This window comes from Alosa sapidissima, chromosome 20 (genome assembly GCF_018492685.1).
Source record: "Alosa sapidissima isolate fAloSap1 chromosome 20, fAloSap1.pri, whole genome shotgun sequence".
NCBI classification, from domain to species: domain Eukaryota; kingdom Metazoa; phylum Chordata; class Actinopteri; order Clupeiformes; family Clupeidae; genus Alosa; species Alosa sapidissima.
In genome coordinates, this window is record NC_055976.1 from 1,868,950 (window position 1) to 1,881,077 (window position 12,128).

A 12,128-nucleotide genomic window follows, 5' to 3' on the forward strand; every position below is an offset into this window, starting at 1 on the left:
TGAGTGGGAAACAGTGCACAACTAACTAATGACTAGTCTGATGTCAATCACACCACGAATTGATTCCAAAAAAAATATGTTGGGCTATAGGCTACAAGCTAGGACTGCCACTGGTTTCAGTGTGAAGAAGAGCATCTAGTACAGTGGTCCCCAAACTTTTTCTTCTGAGGGCCAGCTCACTATGCCTGGCTCTAAGAGAGGACCAGAGACTCAGAGTATATCAGTAACCATAAATAGCTTAGAACTGTGAACAGCAGCAGTCTACCTTAGTTGAATATGCCATTACATTTAATCATAGGCTACTGCAATTTAATACCATTGTTAGCTGTGTTTTATATTGCCATCATGCCATATCAGTGTAAAATGTAGCTTAAATGAAACAATACTAATAAAAAAGACTTAAGCATTTCCAAAAGTATTAGCAGGGAGTCTCAAAAGTATATTTTATTCAAAATGTGTGAACTCTGAACTCAGTGTCTTTGCCTACACAGCTCAAGTTGTGAACAAGCAATATCCTACAAATAATTTAAAGTTCTCAAACTATGAGAGGTTTATGAAGCTGGCAAAAACATCTGAAATGACCACTTTCACTCACCTGATGAAAACTTTGTGAATTGTGAATTTGAATGAACATTTGAACGAGTGAATAAAATAAATAATTATCCCAGGAATAAGACTTGAATAGAAGTTAGTTAGTTATTAACAATTAATTGATAAACGTTTAGAATACTTTGAGCACTGATGCAGTCAGCATAGGCCTCTTACATTGTTTGCAGGTAGGCCTACATTTCATTCCATTTTCGATGGCAAACGCGAAACAGCGCCAAAACAACCACCAGTGGACAAAAAGAGTATTACATGTGTACTGTTAAAACTCGCCATAGAGAATGAATGGGGGAAATTACGGAGGTTATAGTTTGACGATGTCGTACTCCCGTGCGGGCCAGATGCTATATACCACAGACATGTTTTGGGGGGCTACCCAAAATGAGGTGGCGGGCCGTATGGGGTGTAGTAGTCAAGACACTAGAGGACATCATAGATGTTTGGCATAGGAGTTGTGATGTGTGGCATGGGATTTGTGCACTTCTACCGAAGGATTTGTGAAGTTGTAACTGCTGTGTTGTGTTTGCAGAATAAAAAAAAAAATCTCTGTGACTTCAAATGTACTGATACACATTTGTGACTTTTGGTACAAAAGTACAAAATCTATTACCACAAGTGCTAAGGAGTTTTGCACCAAATATACTTCCATACTGCTTGGACCAGAGGAGGCTCGTCCATTGAGGAAAGGGAGGACAATACTCCCTAAACCTTTCAGGGAAATTAAAGAGTAATAAAATATGCATATAGCCAACTCATAAATTAAAACAACATAGAACTAATTGCTTTTCAAACGCAATGTCACTGACTTACAAACAGGGTCAGATGTGTACAAAACTTCAATGGTAGCTAGGGTAAGTCTGTCAGTTAACTTAGCATTTAAGAAAAACAAATGAGAGAATGAAATGACACAAGTCCATGTTGCCTTGTACCCAGTAAATAAAGGAACATCTGAATGAAGACATTTTCTGTAGCTATTTAGGTTTAATTTAGTTAAAATAGTTTAAAATAATTTTAACAACGTTAACTAACAGTTAGCAAGCTTTGAATGGTAACCGTCAGTAGCTGAACTAGGGCTGGGGGATATGGACCAAAACTGATATCCCGATATTTTGGGGCTGATTGGCGATATACGATATCGATACGATATTGATATTTCAAACAGAAAGAGCGAAGTGCTTGGTATATTCACTCAACACAACAATTATGACAACACAGCCCGTTTTAATTATATTCATTTCAGACTGCTCTAACAGAGCTGTGCAAAAAAGTGTAAACAATAACATAGGCCTACAATAGGCATAGGCTACAGTTGCTCTGATCAAGCTATGCAAATAACAAAAGACCAAAAGTTGACCCTGACTGACAACGCAGGCCTACATTGTACTGCACAATGCAATAGGCTATTTTGGGCACAACAATATTGAAAAAACCTGCAGTTTTGTCACACAATGCAGTTTTTTTACCTGTAAGGGTTTGATAGGGCCTAGATGACAAGCAAATGTAGACTATGATGGCCTAGACATGTTGCTATCAACAACAAAAATAGTTTTAAACAATTAGGCTACTTAAACAACGTAACTGAGACATATAGACGCTACCGTCGTTTTGTATGCGTTCATTTTTGCATGTTTCTGTTCGTAAGAAAAATCCCTATGCACGATTGAATGGGGTTTCAGGAATCATAAAAAATGATGCCCTAACTGCTCGCGAGTCGCGTGCATATCCTCTTAATAAAATCAGCGTGTAGGTTGTCTCCCTGAGGACTATATCTGCTACTGTATATCGCTAAACGCAAGCATTCAGCGGTGAATGACATTTTACCGTGAGTCGAAGAGCTGAAAACAGTTGTACATGCAGATTTAAGTTACTGTTGTAACTTAAATCTGCGTGTACAAAACCGCTTGGAGCTCCAGTGGAATTTTGATTTCACAACGAGAATTCTCGGTCTAGCCGTTGATGTGCCGACGGAATAGGCATCAGCACCAACCTCTGATCAAGGTAAACAAAATCTGACTCCGTATGTTTGAAAGTTTGTAGTGCTGCGAGGGAGAACGTGCACACGCAAGGGGCGCAGTTGAGCAGAGCTGCGGCTATCTGAATGGTCTGAACACAGAAGAGCAAGTGGCTTTGATAAAATGGCCCATTATTTGACATATCGTTTTCAAAAATATATCGGTCGTAGTCGTAATACCGATTTATCGCCCAGCCCTAAGCCGAACGTCATGATATGTACCGTTTTATAGGCGACAAAGACACTGTCAAGCTTAGATTTCATGAGAATGTGAGCCTCTAATAGCTAGATAGGGTAAGTGAGTAAGAGAGAGCTGGGTTGAAGTAAGCACTGAAGTGGAAGTCATGAGTAGAGGGGAAATGAGCATTTTTAGGGGCTGTTGTCTAGGCTAACATTGCTTGAGTATTTTTTAGACTAGCCTAATGTTACATGTCATGTCTGTGTTATGTTTTTGGGTGAAATCATGATTGTACAAATGGTAAGTGGCATCAAAGTAGAACCTGATACAGAGTTTATATGAATCCTTCCCTTTAGAAGCTTATTTGTCACTTCTCAGCATACAACATTTTCAAGCTGGTCACAATTCACATTACCAATGGGCTAAACGAGACTGAAAACTTTCTACTCAGAACTCTAGGACCCTTATCAAAATAAAAGTTTTACTCACACCAATCTGGAGTACAACTTATTTTATTTATTAATTCAAGTGTCCAGTTTCCCCTTAAATGTTGCATGCAGCTATATTTATATATTTTAATCTCTCTACTTCCAGGTTGCAATGCGTGCCTTAGGGTTTGAACCAAAGAAAGAGGAGATTAAGAAGATGATAGCAGACATTGACAAAGAAGGCTCTGGGACCATTGATTTCAATGATTTTCTTTGCATGATGACCAAAAAAATGGTATGTTATTCAAGATCTACATATAAGACTGGGAGGGGCGGTAGTAAAATTACACCTCAGAACAGAGGGCATAATATAGCAGGGCTCTAAGAGTGCGCACATGCGACAACATTTTTTAAGGGTGCGACTAAATTTTTTCTTGGGTCGCACTGGTGCACCTAACTTCATGCGTGAGCGACTAGACTTTACCTTGCATCAGCTGTCTCTCCACGAACTAAGCGTTTGTTCTCCTTTGACTAGTGTTGCCCGATTCACTGTAGTAGCCAATAATGTAATAACGGGCAATAATGTTATAAAAGCCAATATTGTTATCATTTAATAATGTAATCAAGCCAATTATGTAATAACTTGCCTGAACCAATAACATAACTTTTTGCCAATAATGTAATAAGTAATTACATTATTGGCTGGTTATTGCGTTATTGGCTATTTTCATAAACGGACATTTCACCCTTTCAGTTTTCAGAAATATTCCCACAAGGTGTTTGGGTGCTCTGAAAATGAGAACCAAAATGATTTTTCAGACTTGTGAGGTCTGCTGTTCAAACCCAGAAGGATTTTTTTTCTGTTCATTGCTTTTGGTGAGAGTGTTTCTACTTATCTCAATAAGGAACATAAATCAAGAGCCTATGTTGAGTGCAAATATGTCTTCTAAAGGCCTAAACAGAGCCCAGCCAAAAACTCCATATGACCATGCAGGATCGTCCAGACCAAACGTGACGATTTTGCTATATACTATTTATCCTATTTATGTACCGGCATGCAAAATTTGAGCCTCCTACATGGTTTAGTTCTTGCGCTATGGCTTGTGAAATTTGACAAAAGAAGAGGCCGAACAAAATTGACACCCCCCTGCCCCCGTAAAACTGACTGTATCTTGGAAAGTTTCGATCTTACATAAAAGTAATTTTACAGTGTGTCTCCTGGGTAACATAAGTACGCCTGGTAATTCTTTCAGAATTTTTTGAGACCTAAGTGCGTGGGCCCTGGTTGAATTGTATACTATTATACTTCAATTGTATATGAAGTATAATAGTTTAAAATCAATATGAAGCATTGAAATTGCGAAATATTTTTAGCTATTATCAATTATGTAGATCATAAAATAATATAAATTATTAACACAATATATAAAGTTTATGAATTCCAAAATATGAAATAGAAACATATGACATAAGTCATCATTTTCCGTCTGTGTGTGGAGGGTCGAGCAGAGTCTAGGATCGCCACTGATCTGAATGATCACAGAATATTCAATATTATTAATGGCGTCAAGGTGGTGGGGGCCCCAAAATCAAATCAATACTATCATTCCTGGTCCCTGGTCTGACAACAGCTCAGACACCGAGTGAATATGGAGAACAATAAAATGGTGACCTTGACATTTTGGCGACAAAGGCGGCAGGATGTATGGTGCACCTAAATAAAAAAGTTAAGCGCACCAGTGCAAAAAGTTAGTCTTGGAGCCCTGTACAGTATATTTTACTGTTGCACTACAACAAACTAAGCCTGTATACATACTGCTTCATGTTTTAAATCTTTTGTCAGAGTGAAAAAGACTCGAAAGAGGAAATTTTGAAGGCTTTTAGACTTTTTGATGACGATGGCACTGGAAAGATTTCTTTTAAAAACCTCAAAAGAGTTGCTAAGGAACTTGGAGAGAATTTAACCGACGAGGAATTACAGGTGAGTGTACCCTTGACTTGAGCAAAAACACTGTTTTGAATGACACATTTTAAAGCTGCAGTAGGCAAGTCTGACAGATTGAGGGGCCAAAAGTTTGAATGTTTACAACTCTCATGCCCCTCCCCCACTACCACCGAGCACTCCCTCATCGAGTTTGTGCCCGTCAGTGTGCACCAGACTGTGATTGACAGTCAGATCTCACACAGCCCTGCTCTGATTGGACCAGAAGAACCGGGAGCTGTGGAATTTTGCAAAACAAATAACAGGCTCTAGGTGGAGGTAGAAGTGCGGGGTTTTTTTCTAAAACCGGCTGATTTATGTTGTTCTGTCGGAGCATAGTGTCGGTTTCAGTGAATATGATCAAAACAATCTTGCCAACTGCAGCTTTAAGAGGCTGTGATTAATTCATAATGCCTTGTTTCTTTGTTGGAAAGGAAATGATTGATGAGGCTGACCGAGATGGAGATGGAGAAATTAATGAGCAGGAATTCCTTAGGATAATGAAGAAAACAAGTCTGTACTGATCTTTGAATTTGTATGTTTTGTTTTTCTCCTCTTGTGACCTTTAGTGTTATTTATTTTTGTAATATGAGGAAATTTGTGACACTTGGTGATGGTTTTCTCTCTGAGGTTTAATAATTTTGTATGACATTAAAATAAAAAAGGAATATTTAAACCATTCTATATATCTTACATTCTTTTTTTTCTTGGATTAAAGTGTAATGTACAATTTACACATATAGAGATATCAATGGCGAAGTAGATTACAAGGTACACATATAATATAAAATGGAAAGTAGTTTACAATGTACACATATAAAGATATAAAAGCCAAAGTAGATTACAATGTGCACATATATAGAGATAAGAGGCAAAGTAGCAGTAACATTTGCATATTTTATTAGGCAAAGTGTAATACAAAAAGCATATTTCTGCTGAATCTGATAGAAATGTATGGGGATATCTATAAAGGGGAAAAAAAGTCCCATTTACCTGTACTGTGATAATAGTGTCATCTGTTGTGGTCATATTGTGGGTAGAGATTTTGTGTTGTGGTCTGTGTGGGTAGAGATTTTGGCACATCCCACGTTGTTCAATGGGGTCATATTAGTCTATAACAGTTGAGATATTTTCCGCTAAATGAAGTGCATACAAATCTTAACCAGGACCTCTACTAAAAAGAACTAACCAATATAACAAATAAAAAATAATAATTAGATAAAGACTAATGCTTGTGAGGGAACTCTGCCAGCTCAAATGTTCTCAGAGTTAATTACAATAGACGCTGTGTAATCTAGAAAGGGTGTCCAAGTTCTATGGAAGGTGCAGGGCTTAATTTGAACCTGATCACGCCGGAACATGTTCTGGCACCTCCGACGTTGGATCCGGAACCTTTTTTATTGGATCCGTCAATTAAGTCAATATAAAAAATAAATCGCCTAAACGAAAAATAAATAAATTACTGTTTGTGTAGTGTTCAATGTTGATATCTTTCTTATTAGTATTTAGAAATGGGGGAAAGACCAAACAGGATGCAACAAGCTAATCGAGGATTTGAAAGTGCTTTATCCACAATATTGGTCACAGGAGGGTGACGCGCTGTTCGGGGAGAGAGAAGTCGTAAGTAAGACCTACGCAACGCAGTTTGAATGAAGTTTCTAAGTTAAACGGTTGAAGCTGTATTAAACGCACAAAAAGCGTTAGAAGAAGAATAATAACTAGAAAAGCATTTCCTGAAGGAAATACAGTGCATGAAAATGCAAAAATATGATGTAAAATATCATACAGAGTAAAAACAAACTATATTGGTTGCTAAGTAGATGAGGTTTAATATAGTTGGAATGACTGAACAGTTAAATAGGTGGATAGTTTAAATGGTTAAATTATTTAGGTAGATAGTTGACGATAACTGACAGTTGGAATGGCTCTAATGTTTGCTAGCAGTTATGCTAACTATGTTAATAAGCATGCTAATATGCTAGCATGCTAACTATGCTAACCATGTTACTTAGCTAACTTGGCTAATCATTTTTAGCAGTTTTCTAAAAATGCTAACTAGCATGCTAACATGCTAGCGCTAGCATGCTAACATTATTAACCACGTTACTTAGCTAACTTAGCTAATCGTTTTTAGCAATTTTGCTTAAAATGCTAACTAGCATGCTAACATGCTATCATGCTAACTATGTAAACCACGTTACTTAGCTGACTTGGCTAATCATTTTTAGCAATTTTGCTTAAAATGCTAATTAGCATGCTAACATTTTAGCATGCTAACTATGCTAACCATGTTACTTAGCTGACTTAGCTAATCGTTTTTAGCAGTTTTGCTAAAAATGCTAACTAACATGCTAATATGCTAGCATGCTAACTATGCTAACCATATTACTTAGCTAACTTAGCTAACTAGCTACAGTGGGTAGGAGTCATAGTTGATGATAAGTAACAGTTACAATGGCTGAACAGTTAAAAAGTTCAGTAGTTTAAAGGGTTAAATTGTTTAACAGTGAAATATTGTAGTGAGGATTTTTATTTTGAAACAGTTTTAGGCAGAGGAAGCAGTTGAACAGGATGTGTAGTCTTAATAGGGCCAGTTTGTATGCTTAAAGCCTGAGACTGGCAGTTGGTCCAGGTGGCCCGAACACCTGCCATAGGATTCTAATTGCTTAACGGCCGTATTGTGATGTCATAATCATAATGTTAAGTCAATGGGGAAATTTTGATAGTTTTTAATTAATAGTTTAAAAAGTATAAAAGTTACAAAGCTGAAAAATACATAGCACCCATGTCCTAAGTAAGACCTACGTAACATAGTTTGAATGAAGTTTCTACGTTAAACGGTTGAAGCTGCATTAAGTGCGTTAGAAGAAGAAGAATAAGAACTAGAAAAGCATTTCCTGAAGGAAATACAGTGCATGAAAATGCAAAAATATGATGTAAAATATCATACAGAGTTAGAAACAAACTATATTGGTTGCTAAGTAGATGAGGTTTAATATAGTTGGAATGACTGAACAGTTAAATAGGTGGATAGTTTAAATGGTTAAATTATTTAGGTAGATAGTTGACGATAACTGACAGTTGGAATGGCTCTAATGTTTGCTAGCAGTTATGCTAACTATGTTAACAAAGATAATAATGTTAACAAAGTTACTATGCTAACTAACATGCTAGCATGCTAACTATGCTAACCATGTTACTTAGCTAATCGTTTTTAGTAGTTTTGTTAAAAATGCTAACTAGCATGCTAACATGCTAGTGCTAGCATGCTAACTATGCTAACCACGTTACTTAGCTGACTTAGCTAATCGTTTTTAGCGGTTTTGCTAAAAATGCTAACTAGCATGCTAGCATGCTAACTATGCTAACCACGTTACTTAGCTAACTTAGCTAATCATTTTAAGCAGTTTTGTTAAAAATGCTAACTAGCATGCTAACTATGCTAACCATGTGACTTAGCTAACTTAGCTAATCATTTTAAGCAGTTTTGTTAAAAATGCTAACTAGCATGCTAACATGCTAGCATGCTAACTATGCTAACCATGTGACTTAGCTAACTTAGCTAATCATTTTAAGCAGTTTTGCTAAAAATGTTAACTAGCATGCTAGCATGACTTAGCTAATCATTTTTAACAGTTTTGCTAAAAATGCTAACTAGCATGCTAACATGCTAACTATGCTAACCATGTGACTTAGCTAACTTAGCTAATCATTTTAAGCAGTTTTGCTAAAAATGCTAACTAGCATGCTAACATGCTAACTATGCTAACCATGTGACTTAGCTAACTTAGCTAATCATTTTTAACAGTTTTGCTAAAAATGTTAACTAGCATGCTAACTATGCTAACCATGTGACTTAGCTAACTAGCTACAGTGGGTAGGAGTCATAGTTGATGACAAGTAACAGTTACAATGGCTGAACAGTTAAAAAGTTCAGCAGTTTAAAGGGTTAAATTGTTTAACAGTGAAATATTGTAGTGAGGACTTTTATTTTGAAACCGTTTTTGGCAGAGGAAGCAGTTGAACAGGATGTGTAGTCTTAATAGGGCCAGTTTGTATGCTTAAAGCCTGAGACTGGCAGTTGGTCCAGGTGGCCCGAACACCTGCCATAGGATTCTAATTGCTTAACGGCCGTATTGTGATGTCATAATCATAATGTTAAGTCAATGGGGAAATTTTGATAGTTTTTAATTAATAGTTTAAAAAGTATAAAAGTTACAAAGCTGAAAAATACATAGCACCCATGTCCTAAGTAAGACCTACGTAACATAGTTTGAATGAAGTTTCTACGTTAAACGGTTGAAGCTGCATTAAGTGCGTTAGAAGAAGAAGAATAAGAACTAGAAAAGCATTTCCTGAAGGAAATACAGTGCATGAAAATGCAAAAATATGACGTAAAAAAATCATACAGAGTAAAAACAAACTATATTGGTTGCTAAGTAGATGAGGTTTAATATAGTTGGAATGACTGAACAGTTAAATAGGTGGATAGTTTAAATGGTTAAATTATTTAGGTAGCTAGTTGACGATAACTGACAGTTACTATGCTAACCACGTTACTCAGCTAACTTAGCTAATCATTTTTAGCAGTTTTGCTAACTAGCATGCTAACTATGCTAACCACGTTACTTAGCTAACATAGCTAATCATTTTTAGCAGTTTTGCTAAAAATGCTAACTAGCATGCTAACATGCTAGCATGCTAACTATGCTAACCATATGACTTAGCTAACTTAGCTAATCATTTTTAGCAGTTTTGCTAAAAATGCTAACTAGCATGCTAACATGCTAGCATACTAACTATGCTAACCATATGACTTAGCTAACTTAGCTAATCATTTTAAGCAGTTTTGCTAAAAATGCTAACTAACATGCTAGCATGCTAACTATGCTAACCATGTGACTTAGCTAACTTAGCTAACTAGCTACAGTGGGTAGGAGTCATAGTTGATGACAAGTAACAGTTTACAATGGCTGAACAGTTAAAAAGTTCAGTAGTTTAAAGGGTTAAATTGTTTAAAGTGAAATATTGTAGTGAGGACTTTTATTTTGAAACAGTTTTTGGCAGAGGAAGCAGTTGAACAGGATGTGTAGTCTTAATAGGGCCAGTTTGTATGCTTAAAGCCTGAGAATGGCAGTTGGTCCAGGTGGCCCGAACACCTGCCATAGGATTCTAATTGCTTAACGGCCGTATTGTGATGTCATAATCATAATGTTAAGTCAATGGGGAAATTTTGATTAGTTTTTAATTAATAGTTTAAAAAGTATAAAAGTTACAAAGATGAAAAATACAAAGCCCACATGTCATAAGTAAGACCTACGTAACATAGTTTGAATGAAGTTTCTACGTTAAACGGTTGAAGCTGCATTAAGTGCGTTAGAAGAAGAATAATAATAAGAAGAAGCCTAGGAAGAACAGTACAGTGCATTTTCATGCACTGTAACTAGAAAAGCATTTCCTGAAGGAAATACAGTGCATGAAAATGCAAAAAATATGATGTCAAATATCATACAGAGTAAAAACAAACTATATTGGTTGCTATGTAGATGAGGTTTAATATAGTTGGAATGATTGAACAGTTAAATAGGTGGATAGTTTATATAGGTAAATGATTTACTTGGTAGATAAGGTTTAAAATAGTTGGAATGATTGAACGGTTAAATAAGTGGATAGTTTAAATGGTTAAATTATTTAGGTAGATAACTGACACTTGGAATGGCTCTAATGTTTGCTAGTAGTTATGCTAACTATGTTAACAAAGATAATAATGTTAACCAAGTTACTATGCTAACTAGCATGCTAACAATGTTAAAATGCTAAGTATGTTAACCCTTTAGGCGCCAGAGGTTTTTTTCCGAAACGATCAATTTTGACATCTTCATTTCAAAAGGCTATATCTTAAAAGTGATAAGAGATAGAGACTTTCTGTAAATTAGAGAAATATTAAGGATGACCCAAAGTGTATGTAGAGATTAAATGTTTATATCTAATTTGCATATTATGACGTCATATGGTGGCGGCCATCAAGGATTATAGAATTTTCATGAAAACTTGCATGTTTGAATGATAAAATGCACCACTTCTTTCCCCCAAAAATGTCCCTCACCTTCTGTATGCTATATTGCACAATACTGAATGCTCAGGTAAATAGTAAGTAGTGAACAAACTGTGTAAATCATTACTAATAAATGGCAGAAACAAACCAAATGCATGTAGCGGTAGACTGGCCTTTTGCTGTAGAGATTTTCCATTTACTACATACAGTAGGCACTCTGATTCCATGTATGGGGCACATATATATTATTCAGATGACACACAAACACAAGTAGACAAGACCTGTTTAGTTCAAAAGCTCATTTGCCACGGCAAGGCACAGATCAGGAGTGAGATGACGAGACAAGACAAGAGACAATGTTAGTATTTTTTTTCTTTTTGTTGTTTTTGTTGATGTTTTTTTGTTTTTTTTCTTAGCTGACAAAGACACACACATCACAAGGACATGAACACACAAAAAGGAACACATAGTGTACTGTATGTCCTAAATGATCAGGGAAGTAGATAGCAAATCAACAGTGTAAATCATTACTAAATGGCTGACTTTTTTTTTTTTATGTAGCAGGCCTTTTGCTGTAGAGATAATGACTCCCTATCCCTATCCATACAGGGCCGGCATTCCCATCATCTTGTGATAGACTATGCATGACCTAATGTGTGTGTGTGTGTGTGTGGGAGAGGGAGAGAGCGTGTCACCACCTCCACCATGCGAGCAGCATGGCCAGATCTGCCTCGCGCGCGCCGAGTGGAGAGAATTTGCGCAGCTCGGACTAGGCCTACTGTCATTCTCATTGCGACTCCCCACACTGCCACTACGTTCCCCCCTAACTGTCCTATGAGCACTTCGACCTCGTCTAACATACCCAGTGG

The 12,128-nt window shown here is 36.7% G+C and overlaps 1 protein-coding gene across 1 annotated transcript in view; it reads left to right on the top strand.

Annotated features, from left to right (window-relative positions):
• Window positions 1-5,885, top strand: part of LOC121693861 (caltractin) — a 39,634-nt gene extending 33,749 nt beyond the window's left edge. The window contains exons 3-5 of the mRNA XM_042073565.1: window positions 3,390-3,518; window positions 5,067-5,204; window positions 5,639-5,885. Of these exons, the coding sequence (XP_041929499.1) occupies window positions 3,390-3,518; window positions 5,067-5,204; window positions 5,639-5,728 (357 nt within the window). The 3' untranslated portion in view covers window positions 5,729-5,885. The remainder of the gene's footprint in view (window positions 1-3,389; window positions 3,519-5,066; window positions 5,205-5,638) is intronic.
• Window positions 5,886-12,128: the final 6,243 nt, after the last annotated feature.